Source organism: Diceros bicornis, chromosome 3 (genome assembly GCF_020826845.1).
Source record: "Diceros bicornis minor isolate mBicDic1 chromosome 3, mDicBic1.mat.cur, whole genome shotgun sequence".
Taxonomy (NCBI): Eukaryota; Metazoa; Chordata; class Mammalia; order Perissodactyla; family Rhinocerotidae; genus Diceros; species Diceros bicornis.
This window is the reverse complement of record NC_080742.1, coordinates 85,701,045-85,714,078: the sequence shown is the minus strand read 5'-3', so window position 1 is coordinate 85,714,078 and position 13,034 is coordinate 85,701,045. Positions and strand designations below refer to the sequence as shown.

The following is a 13,034-nucleotide window of genomic DNA, read 5'->3' as shown; positions in this document are numbered from 1 at the left end:
AGAAGGACAATCAGTAGTCTATTCTGTAGAGAAAACAAACCAAAAAAGGAGTTTCCAGAAAGTGGCAATGGTTATATCTGTAAGGAGAGACTGAATAATTGCTATTGAATTTGGAGACCAGGAAGTAACTGGTGGTTTCCAAGAAAACAGTTTCGATAGAGTGTCTGGAACAAAACCAGAATGATGAGAGAGACTTGGTACATCCCTAATGACTCGTAATGACCAGATCCAGTTACAGCGTTGAGTGTCTGTGAATACACTCCGGTGCCATTAATATCAGCCTTCTTGACACACAGACTACCTGCTTCTCCTACGTTTTATATCCTGTCTTTTCTAGCATCTCTTCTTTAAATAAACCATAATTAATGGGTATTCCACAAGGCTAAATATAACTGTTCTTTTATATTCTAGGTATTTTTTCCCCTTAGGGACCTTAACTATGTTCCTAACTTCAGTTTTCACATCCTTCCACATAACTCACAAATGCACTAGACATTCACACTTGGGTCCCCTGCCAACAGGTGTGTCTAAAATGAAAGTAGTATATTTACCCTGGAATTGGTGCGTACTTTTGAGCTATTTATTTTTGACAATAGTAGTCTTTATAGTCCCATCGCTCAGAATCAAAACTTTGCTTATCTTGTACCTTATGTAAAACCAAGTTTTATTTTATTTTACCTTGTTAAAACGAGGTGTTTTGTGAAAGATAGATGGGGTTTATGAAATGTTTATCAAGGTCTGTGATTGATATTTTAAATTTTATCAGTTTAGAATATGAAACTTTTAATTTTGCGTGAGGGCAGCGTTTATATAAAGAAGAAGCATCCTGATGGATTCATGAAGAAAAACTGCTGGCTTTAGACAAGTGAAGTAAAGAGTGTCTCTTGAAAGTGTCAGGTGTATATTTGACATAAGGTATTCAGCCCTTAGTTTGGGAGCATATCTATCACTGTAGAGGCTGTCAGAATCCTGTCAGTATAGTGGCAAGGTTAAGGAGGAATCTGAATGCAATATTTTGACTGATTAGCATGAGGATATATTAACCCTTAACCATATTAGTTTAAGTGTCCAAAGTATTATTTAATATATAGATATCTTGCATTAATTTGGAAAAAAGTTCTTAGGCTTCGATATTAGTTACTTTAATTTTCTGTTATTAAAAAATACAAGGAGGCAGAGTGATGGATCTCCCAGTATTGAACTTGGAGGTGAAAGAAGTGGTTCTGCCATGATTTCTGTGACCTTTGTCAGGTTCCTTAGCCTCTTCTAGGACAATCGAAATTGGCAAAGGGATACCTTTGGATGTCTAAGGGTCTTTACAGCTGCAGCATTATAATAGTATAAACCATTGCTATCCAAGAGAACTATAATGCAAGCCACATTTTCAATTTTAAGTTTTCTAGAAGACACTTAAAAAAAAAGCAGTTGAAATTAATTTTATAGTATATTTTATTTAACCCAATATATCTAAAATATTATCATTTCAACATACAGTCAATATGAAAATCATTAATGAGACACTTTATGTTTGATTTGTACTGTCTTTGCAATCCGGTATACGTTTTTGTGCTTATAGTCCTCCAATTTGGATTAGCCACATTTGATCAGCAGGTCCACCTATAACCATGTTAATGTCTTTTCAAAGGCCCGGAGTTAAATTAACATTAGCTGCCCAATTCACACTTATTTCGTGTTCAGTTGGCTTCCCTAAATGAGGATACACCCTAAACAGTAGGCATCCCCATGCCCTAACTTATTACAGCCACAGCAGGGAAGGAAGTAGTATTTTCCTTTAATTGACAGGGCCAAGCAGATCATTCCAAGCCCCTCTTCTCCCTCAGCCTACGTGTATCCCATCCTCTCTCTAGAGGAAGCGCTTGGTACACCCTCAGTAGCGGTCATTGTGAATGATTGAATGGATATCCTAAATCTACATTCTATTTCAAAAAGCTCAGACCTTTTCTTTTATCTTGATTTCCTTAGGGCTGGTTTTAAACATTTCTTTTAACACACATCATCGTGTAAACTCTAAAGTGCAAATAAAAATTAAAATATCAAAGAGAAGATCATAGTGTACGTGTTAGAAAGGGACACCCAGGCATCAAATCCTGCATCTTGATTATCCTTCAGAGTTCAGAAATGTTGCCCTTGTTTTCCTTTGATTTCTCAGTATGAATGTCCTTCACCTTTTTGCCTGCATATAAGGAAATACACCATGTGTCTGCTCTGTTCAAAGAAAGTTTCAATTCACTGTCCTTTCCACCCCTCAGCTGCCTCTAATGTTAGTATATTGCAGAATGGAAACATTGCTCAAAAGGCGCAGTGGGAGCTGACGCTGCACATGGACAGGTGGTGGCAGCATTGGCCAGCTGCTGCGGTGGCTGCTGCAGCCGCGTGGCTGTACTGCTTGGGGCAAAGCCTGGGACCTGGTGTTCTGGATCTGTCAGCCCTGCTTTCCCTAACACGAAGGCAAGAAAGAATCCTGCAAACTGGAAAATGATTTTGCCCAATCTGGATAGCTTTCTTTAGTTGTGGTGGAAAATATGCCAAGTGCTGTGTGTTGCAACTAATTAAGCAATGTAATTGAAGGAGTGCTGGATGAGCTGGTTGTTTCAGTCATTGGGAAATTATTTGCATTTCACGGACAGTGAATTAATCCCCTAACTTTCCTGTCCATCTTAGTATCAGCATTCTTCATGTGATTTAGAATTTTTCTTTGCAGGCTCATCTTCAGAGGAAGTTGTTGTGTTTGATTTTTCCCTTTTCTTTCTCTGCATCACTTCACTATCCCTTTCCAGTAGTTTGAAGGGTTTCCAGGACTCTGAGACTAGAGTCAGGTTTTCTATAGGTGGCTCAGGCTCCCGTCCAGAGATGTCAGGGGTGTTTCAGGTATGTCAGTGAACTACTGGGAACTTGGGACCACGTATTAGAGAGAGGCTTTCTCGGGATCCTTCAGCCATAACTGTTCTCAGCTTTCTATTGGCCATGGTCTCAGGCTGGGGTTCTTCCCTCTTTTCTCCTGACGGGGAAGGAACCTGGCTCCAGCACAGCCTCCTGCCAGCAGGGGGCGAACTTTTACTCCCCATCATCAGACAGAGGCCACAGTCCTGACTTCCTCGGCTTGCCGGTTTGTGTTTTGTTTGTTTCTGGTCCATGAAGATTTTTTTTTTCCTGTTATTATTGTGTCTAGAGGAAAATAGCGTGTTGAAAGTGTAAACTCATAGCATTATCTTTACCAAGAACAGAGAGACGTGTTAACTAAGCATAAGAAAAAAATTTCTAATTTAAATCTACCTAAAAGAAATGGACTGACTTGTGAGTACAAACCATAGAGGGGAGGCTGAATGATCATCTCTCAGGACTGCCTTCTTTTCCCTGTGTGGATGTTGAATTAGATTTCCACTAAGTTCCATTGCATTTCTGAGAGTGTCTGGTTCTGCTCAGGGCTGTTTGCATCTGCTGACAGTGATCCCTGATTATCAGCCTTTCTGAGTGTTTACGTCCCTTTTAATGACCTTTAAACCCCCTTCTTGTAGTTTAGTAGGAGCATCTCTACTTTTACTGTGTTTAGTTTGTGCTTTTAACAGCACAGGAACAATATGTAGCACAATCATCAGAGCTATTTTAGCATCTGGCATTTTTTATTTTCTTCAATAGCAAGCTTTGTTAGTATTGTGTGTAAAAGAAGAGCTAAAGAAGCATTGGGTCCAAATCTAAGGAGTTGTCTAGGAGTAAATTGCCCAGTTTGGGGAAATGGAGGGATTTTTTGACGCTTTTATTGCTCTGGATTTTTAGTGGAACACGTTGGGTGAACATTGTGCTATGCCTTTCTGGAAGGGAAACACGATTTTAAACTTCTTGATGGATGGGCAAGTTTTCCATCCTGGGAGGTAATCATTGTGGAGGAGAAAGGGTTTTAGATGGGAATCAAGAGACCTCATATGACTCTGACTCTGCTACTTCTAACTATTTAAGTCTTGAGCCAATGGCATGATCTCTCTGCACCTGTTAATAAATCTGCAAATTAACTGAATTTGACTAAACAATTTCTAAGGTTTCTCCAGCACTCCAAAGATTCCAAAAGTTCATGCCACTGTCTCCAGGATGGTCAGGCCATATCCAGAACTGAGTTTAGTTTTTTATTTTAAGGCTCCCTGCACCAAAGTGATTAAGAGGTTGGCCTTTGGCGCTTGGCATACCTAATTTTGAATGCCAGCTCTACCACAAAACCATTTGATACTAAGGAGGTCGTTGAACCTCCTTCCAAGTCTTGGTTTCCTTATCGTAAAATGGAGATGAAGGGGCTGACCCGGTGGTGTAGTGTTTAGGTTCACACGCTCCGCTTCGGCAGCCTGGGGTTCACAGGTTCAATCCCTGGCGTGGACCTATACACTGCTCATCAGACCATGCTGTGGCGGCATCCCACATACAAAATAGAGGAAAATTGGCGGAGATGTTAGCTCAGGGATCATCTTCCTCAGCAAAAAGAGGAAGACTGGCAATGGATGTTAGCTCAGGACCAATCTTCCTCACCAAAAAAAAGAATATATATGGAGATGAAAATTATATCTATCTTATAGAGTTCTTTTAAAGTTTAATAAGGTAATTCATTAGAGAACTTTGCTCAGGGACTAGCACATAGAAAGCAATCAGTATGTCACTCTTTTTGTTGTTGTAAACTCCTTGAGGGCAGGCGTTATACCTTACCTGTCTTAGCCTAGCTCATTTATCTTTTTATTTCAATTGCTTAGTTCTGTGTTTTATATATAGTAGTGTTTAATAAATGTACTGTTAATGTATAATTTTCAAAATTTGAAAAAATGACTCATACACGTCTAGAATGAATACATGTCAAAAAATTTATTTAGCTCTTTAATGAAGGAACCAGCAACATAATAAAGCTGATTTATTGGAGAAGTAGAGGAAAAGGATTATGTACATTATACCAAAATATTTTTTCTAAATTCAAGACAAAATTAGTTAATGAGCTATGTGGGAATAAAGCCATAACCTTTTAAAGTAATCTTCTCTTCTCAACATCTGTATTTCTACAGGACAGAAATCTTTGTTAACCTACAGTTGTAAAGTTCTTAGATAGGCCTGTGAAACACTAATATGACATTGTAAGGATATGCAAATTTCTTTTTGCTATTTCCAAGTTTGGGGTAATTTTTCTAAATAGTCATAATAAGACTAAACCCAAAGTATTGTTTATCTTAGGCAGAAAAAGATTAAACGAGAGTGTGGTTCTACTATTTAAGTATCTATTTATTGTCTAAACTTGTAATAAGCCCTAGGTCCATCCATAATTATGTTTTCATAATGTTTCATTAAGAGAAATGTAGGGATATTTAGGAAAACACTACTAATTTCTAAGATGGTACCATGGAGGGTAACCATTTAACGAGTGCTTACACGGGCCAGGCACCAGATTAAGGGCTTTATATATATTTTAATCTGTAAACAATCTTGTGAGGTAAGTATTATTATCTCCACTTTGAAAATCAGGCAAATGAGTCTCTGAGGTTAAATAATTTAATTAAGATTAGGCAGCCAGTATGAGCCAGAATTGAAATTCAGTCTGAGTCTTGTATTCCTTCCAGTGTCCTACGTTATATACCTCCCTAAATTTTAAACCCTTCTAAATTTTAAAGTAGATCTCTAGTTAAACAGATTAAAGGGTCCAGTTTTGCTTGTATGATAGTTTGTACAAAATGGTCCTTTTCCCAATAAGAGACTTCTTATTCGTCTTGAAACCACCTGAGATAAGTGGTCTTCTTGTTCCCTGGCCCCTGGATTAAAACATGTTTTGAAGAAAAACAAAACCATTTAATTTAGCTCTTTAAAGCCACCTCCTCTCAAGTTGTCTTCTTTGTAACTTACCTCTCTTGCTTATATCTCTCCTGGCCCCCAATATGTCTGTAGGTGGGCTGGATCCTTTCTATCCTGGATGAACTGCAGCTGAGCCCTCAGCCTCCCGTCGGGGTCCTTCCTCTGGGCACTGGGAATGACCTGGCTCGAACTCTCAACTGGGGAGGGGTAAGAACTGCTCTCAGGGGCTGCCCATGTTATCAAGCAACAGGGTCCCCAAATCCACAGATGTCCTAATGGAAGAGGAGGATGCTGCTGCTGTCCCTGGAATGACTTAGAGTTGAGAATCAGTGTGCCCATGAACCATGATTTTATCTGGTAGTTTCTTCAGTTAAAACTTATAATCATTTAGAGGGGAAGGGAAAGTTTGGTATTAAAAAAATGGTGGCTAGTACACAGGCCTGGGGATTTTTGAGGTATCCATTAAAAGACAGTGGGTGGGTTGGCCTCAAGTCTTCATGTAAAACAGTCACACGGACTTAAGTTGATCCTGACCCTCTGCACTGGCCAGGGTAGTAAATCTGGTCAGATCTACAACCCTTACTTTGGGAGAGTTATACCTTTATTGAGCATTTCATTTTTCTTGTCGTTGTCATCATGGCTTTGGCTCTGTAGGCAGCTGACTGTCCTTTCCACCATGGAACCAACTTCAGGCAAGCTTAGTGGAAGCAATTACCTGTCACTAACCAGCCATTTCATTTATTCATTTTTTGTACTACTAATATAGTAAGAAGGCACAATATGCTAACATATACAGTCCCACCAGCTTTTTATGGACTCATATGAGACCATCACCTGGTCTGGGCACCATGAAAATTTCTTTGGATGTTAGCAAATATTAATCTGGCCTTTGGGTGAATGAACTTCCCATAGGCTAAAATTATCTTCAGATGTTAGCAGATATTAATTTGGCCTTGGGTGAACAAATTAATCTCTCCTATGTCAAGTAGGCAGAGTATACGTAATAAAAATATTTCCATGAAGCAACGAATGTGTTATGAGTGTTAACTCCTCTTATCCAAATCAATGACTTCACTATTGTTAACAATCATGCTATTTGGTAATGTCTGCTCAGGGAGTAAGTAGCTCCCTTACAGGGCTGTTCCTCAGTCAGTCACACTTGCCTTAGGTCATGGCAGGAATGGTATCCTACTACAAAGTTAGGGAGAGGTGAGAGAAATGGAATGTTAATAGAAGAAATTGTCTGTCAGATGTCACCTTTATTCTTTTCCCCCTTTCCACACACACTTGTTGTGTATATTCTCCAAGTTCCTCTAGTAGGAGGGCTGAGGAGTCTTGTTTTTACTCTGATAAAAGCAGCCATCCAGCATGGCCCCCAATGCCTACCAGTAACTATTGATTCTTGGTGCCAGCAAAAATTCTTCTTCAGCTCAAACCAGCTAGAGTTAACGTTGCTGTGCACATTTCCTGTGACTATTGTCTTAAATTCTAAGTACCTCGAAGGAAATAGTTTACTCTCCCAGCCTTGCTAATTGCAAAATAAAGAGGTATAGCAGAAAGGCTCTTCCTTGCATGAAATAGTTTTTGCTACACTCTTCACTACTCTAGATGGCAATGGCTGTGTTTTTTGATTCCTTAGGGCTACACTGATGAACCAGTTTCTAAGATCCTTTGCCAAGTAGAAGATGGGACAATCGTACAGCTAGATCGCTGGAATCTGCATGTGGAAAGAAACCCAGACTTGCCTCCAGAAGAACTTGAAGATGGTGTATGTAAGGTTAGAGAGTTCTTTCTTCAGCAGAAAGGAACCATGGAGCATCTGTCTGAGTCACAAGAAATACGTTTCTGGCTCAAGAGTCGTGTGCTCATTCCTTCCTATGAGATAACAGGATAGTGGTTGAGTTTACAGCTAATAGGACTATGAGTATAACACTACCCAATGATCTGCCCCATAGACTTCTCAAGACCTAGCTTTCCTAATTGCTTCCAGAGCTCAGGGAGCTGTTCTCTGTTCTCACATTCCATACCAGGAAGACATGTATCCATTTTCTAATCTTTCGTATTCATAACCTATGAGAAGATGAAAAATATATATGTTTGGAAGCATTAGGCACATGGTCTTTCAATAGAAAGATAACCTCCTGAAATTTCTGGTCTGATATCAAATATCCCTTATGTTTAGGAAGTATTAACTAAGCCAATTTTATCACTTGGTTGGGACTTGAAGACACCTAAATAAATGTTTTGACTTAATGTTTTCTCTTTGGTGATTGAGCTTTTATTTCAACCCAAACCAAAACAATCCAAGGGACATAGTTATAAATATGCTACTGTAGAGCTTCAGTGGAATGTTTTGTTCTATGTTCTGGTCTCAATTTCAGATAAATTTGATAAGTTGCTGAGTAGCCACTTCCTCCATATTATTTTCCACTTTTCTTCTGTGATATTGTTTTCAAACTTTTGTTATGTGCAGGTATCTCCAGGTATACCTGTTAAAAATGCAGATTATGGGGGCCGGCCTGGTGGCGCAAGCAGTTAAGTGCGCACGCTCTGCTGCGGCAGCCTGGGGTTCACCAGTTCGGATCCTGGGCGTGCACCGATGCACCGCTTGCTGAACCATGCTGTGGCGGCATCCCGTATAAAGTAGAGGAAGATGGGCATGGATGTTAGCTCAGGGCCAATCTTCCTCAGCAAAATGAGGAGGATTGGCATCAGATGTTAGCTCAGGGCTGATCTTCCTCGCAAAGAAAAAAAAATGCAGATTATGAGGCTCAGTCCCCAGAGATTCTGATTAAGTAAATGCAGGATTAAGGCCCAGGCATCTGTACTTTAAACAGCATCCCTTTTCTATTGGATTATGCCATTAATTAAGGCTGAGATTTCCTGGATGTTTCAGCCTTAAAACCTGATATCATTTTAGACCAAACCAGTGCCCATTAGTTCATTAGCATCCTGATCCTGACCAATTGTGATAGATGCTCAAGTTTCTTATTTGGCTAAAATAGGTTAAAACGTGTTTTGTCTTGTCTTCATAGTTTTTGCACCTAAATCATGATCCAGAAACTGTAAGGTTTTTAGTTGATATCATGATTGCTCAGTTGAGCTTGAGTTCATAATGTCATGATGTTGTTTAAACAAGTATCATCTTAGAATATGATGTTTCTTTCTAAAAATGTATTTGACTTAGAGAAATTGCATAGAAAACTGCCAAAGTATTAAAGAAGTGTGTCATATGGAAATTTTAATGTTCTATCCCCACTTCACTTGGAATGGTTAAACCCTCAATAGCAATCTATCTTCTCTTCTCAACAGCTTAAGAAATGGAAAGACTTCTTGATGCAGCCAGGGAACATTAATCTGGATAATTAAAGGGCATTGAAAATGGATTTTTGAGGGTATGTGTAGGAAATTGGGGCAACTTTTCCTGGAAAATATGAATAAGAACATACTAACAGACTAAATTGGGATATTATTTAGGGAATGTTGACCAGATGTTCTCCTAAGTTATCAGTGGATGCTAAGACATGGATTAGAATTGTAGCCAAAAGAACATAAATGGTAGGGATGAACATATCTGTACTTTTGGCAGGATCACCAACCCTTTACTAAGGACTGGTATTTTGTTTAAGTGCAGGAACTGGACATTCTCAAATATAAAGCCAGGAAAGTGAGACATGATTTTGGCATTGTCCATGTGTTTGGTTTTCCTCTCTGTTCTCCAGTCAGTTGTAACCATTTCGAAGGGCTAATTTGACTTCTGAATCATTATAAGCTCTGATTCAGGGCCTTCCCTGAGGAGAGGGGGTCATTCTCTATTTCCATTAGAGACCAAGGCAATCCAATTTCTTTCTGTATAATATCTCTCTTGTTCTATCTCTTACTCTCCCTCTCGTTTTATTTTTCTCTTAATAGGACCAGGTTCTCACTGTAGTTGAACAGAAAATCTTACTGACCTAGGGGCATATGAAACACTGTAATAAACTTAGTTTTGACATCTTGAGGGTTAAACACTTATCTGTAATAGAAGAGAAGTGCATTTCTATCTGGAGGATAAACCTGATACTTACCTGGAAACATTATCCAAGCTGAGATAAAACTACCTCTCTATTTACTTTAACATTTATCTTCCATTCTGAGTTGCAGAAGGAAAAGTGAAAGAATCACCATTTCCCTTCTAGCATTTGCCACATGCTTTTCTAATTGTTCTAACATTGAACAGAAGCCTTAAGATCACATCAATTTTGCAGTTTTAGTGCAGGACTTTAGGCTGCGTAGTTTGTTCTCCCCTTTACTCAGCTTGCATCAGTAACATCCAGGGACCCGGAGGACTCTGGGAAGGAGAGCTAAGGCTTGTGCGAGGGTCTGTGTGTCTGTGTTTGCGTATTTCATGGCCATATTAAAGATACAAGGTTTGATAGACTAAATAGGAATCCGAATACTGGTAAATATATATATTTTTTCCTTTTTCCAAAATATATATATTTTTTGAAGATAAGTGAAGGGTAAACAAATTAAATACTATTCGTTTTAAGTTGCAATATCAATACACTGAACAGAAATTCTTGAAAAAAGAGATCCACTGATTAAGTAGGTTAGACAAATCCTTACAGTTGAATTTACTTTCTCAGTTTGCTTCATAAATCATTCTTTGTAACTATTGCAAATGTGCATCCCTTAGTTTAATCAGGTTCCCTTATTATAACATGCGCAAGAATGGTTCTCATTTAATAATTTGTCTTTGCATCCCTTGTTCCCTATACTATTTAAAATTCTTGGGAGTATGATTTGAGTTGAGCTTTCACTAATGAATTAATTAAAAACTCCCGTGTTCCTTCTGTGTACACACCCTCCACCTTGAGTCGTGGCTGAGCTTTCTCCTGGAGACTGGCCCTGAGACACGTTATATTTTTCTCTTTCTACCTGGTTACACACAACTTTACCTCTGCCTTTGTTCATCATTGCAGCTTCCTCTGAATGTTTTCAATAATTACTTCAGCCTTGGATTTGACGCCCACGTCACACTGGAGTTCCATGAATCCAGAGGTGAGGACAACGTCCCATTTCCATCTCCCGGGGAGAAAGTTTCCAGCAGGTGTTTTGCATGTTCCCTTTTGTTTGCATATCACTTCCGTGTTGACAGTGTCTTCGGTGTTGTTTCAGTATAACCTACAGGATGACCCTGGGAGCTAGACAAGATAGGAACTTATTGCAAATGGTAGCCTGAGACCTAGTTGTTTAGGGTCTCAAAGACGGTAAAGGACAGGACCAGATATATGCTCCAGGTCTCGGGACTGCTAATCTTCACGTTTGACTAGAAGCTTTGAAGTTAGTGAACCACTAAGTGATAAAGAGAGATTCTTTCACTAAAGTCATTAGGATACTCACAGCTTCTCAAATCACCAATTAATAAAGTCCAACACTTCATAACCAGGGCCATTGAAATCCGGTAGCAAAAACATAAAAGTCCTCGCTGTGTGCATGAAAGAGACATCTGAGAACAATAGGTGGCAATAGGTGGTTTAGATTGAAAGAAAAGAGTATAATGGTGGTTGGGTTAGGTGTGGAAGGTGCTGGGAATCCCACTGGATGAGATAGGTGTGAATGAGGCTGAGTGGTAATTTCAAATATTAAAGAGATGGAGTCAAGATTGGGGGAGCAAAACAATTTTTGAAAGAGAAATAAGATGAAATGATGACATATGGTTAAATATTTCATCAAAATTTTCTTATGCCATTCAGAGCTGAGAAAGTTTAGGCTTTTGGCTTATGTTTCGAAGCCTCAATCTCTCCCTCTCTTGGTCTCTCTTAATCTCTCTTATTCTCTCTCTTAAACTCTCTTCTTATTAATATAACTATACTATACATCTATGTCTATGCCCGTATCTATAACTATATCTGTACCTAGTCCCTTGTGAATATGTTAATATATAACCAAAATAATGCTAGGCTCTAGGTTAGTAAGTAATTTGTGAGATAAAGTCATAAATGAGGGATTATTTTACTTCTTTTCCTCTGGATTCTGCAAGAGCGTGTGTGGTTTTAACTCATAGAATTCAAAATACAGAGTGGTAAAAGCTGGAATTCACATGTTCAGATTCCAGTAATAATGCAGAGAAAATTCTGATAACACTTTTATGTACTAAAGGTCAAGAGTGGAGCTCTAGGATTGAGGCTGTTAGAATACAGGATAAAAGTGAAGTACAAACCTGTAATTCTCTTACTGAATTCGGCGATTTTGGTAGACTTTGCCTTCCTGGTTTCATGGCCTTTGAGGGTCAAATGCTGTGCCAAATAAAAGCAATACTGATTGAAAAGAGAGCCATAGTTTGGCCTGATTAGCCAGAAAATCACAGATGGAAAGGTTGGTTGACAGCAGAACTACAAGTACCAAATACCCAAATCAGAAACACCACCACGCTCCCCTCCTCCCTGCCATAGACAGTTCTTAGATATTAGATATTCAGAGGGTCCTGCATTAGGGCTGACGTTTGTAACCTGTTGCCCTTCCTATGTTTAAGGAGAGTTAATTTGGGGAAGTAAATGGAGATTTATTTCTCCATTTCTTACCCCATTTTTTTTCCTCGTATTCATCAGGAGACTCTGGATCTGGGCTTCCTGATAAAATCTTTAAGTTTCTTAACAATACTTGTAAAGTAATACAATTATCACTAACGCATGAATCTCCCAAAATAGACACCCTGGCATGAAAAGAGGCCTAAATGAGTAAGTGGCCGACAATGAGCTCTTTCAAGGAAGCCTAATGTTTTGTCTAATTAATCTGAAAGGGACCCTAATAATACATTTCCTTGTACTAGGATGAAACTTCTGTGCCTCACGGTGAGGGATGAGCAGAGAGAGACATCAAGGTGGAAAGACCAGGTTTAGAAGGGAATTCTTGAGGGAAAGTGATTTTTTCTTTTATTTTAAGCTATGAGACCATTTCATTTTAGAGAAGAATATGCAGACTGTGGTGTATGTGTATATTTACATGGTTTTATACCTGCGTGATTATAAAACCATTGGTTAAAAGATGCCAAGCATTAATCTTTGAGTAATTTATTGCTGAGGCTTAGTATAAGTGCTTTCGTGCAATATAAAATGGAATTGCAGACATTTGCCCTGCAGGTAAACCAGAGCCCTTGAGGAAAACCAGCTCCTGAAGAGCTGATAAGGGAGAATTGATGTCGACTGAGAATAATAGCT

General features: G+C 39.0%; 1 protein-coding gene across 9 annotated transcripts in view; it reads left to right on the top strand.

Moving 5' to 3' along the window:
- Positions 1–13,034, top strand: part of DGKI (diacylglycerol kinase iota) — a 309,867-nt gene that overhangs the window by 125,586 nt on the left and 171,247 nt on the right. For all 9 annotated transcript variants that reach the window (XM_058530901.1, XM_058530951.1, XM_058530892.1 and 6 more), the window contains 3 exons: positions 5,926–6,039; positions 7,472–7,609; positions 10,797–10,875. In XM_058530901.1, the coding sequence (XP_058386884.1) occupies positions 5,926–6,039; positions 7,472–7,609; positions 10,797–10,875 (331 nt within the window). The remainder of the gene's footprint in view (positions 1–5,925; positions 6,040–7,471; positions 7,610–10,796; positions 10,876–13,034) is intronic.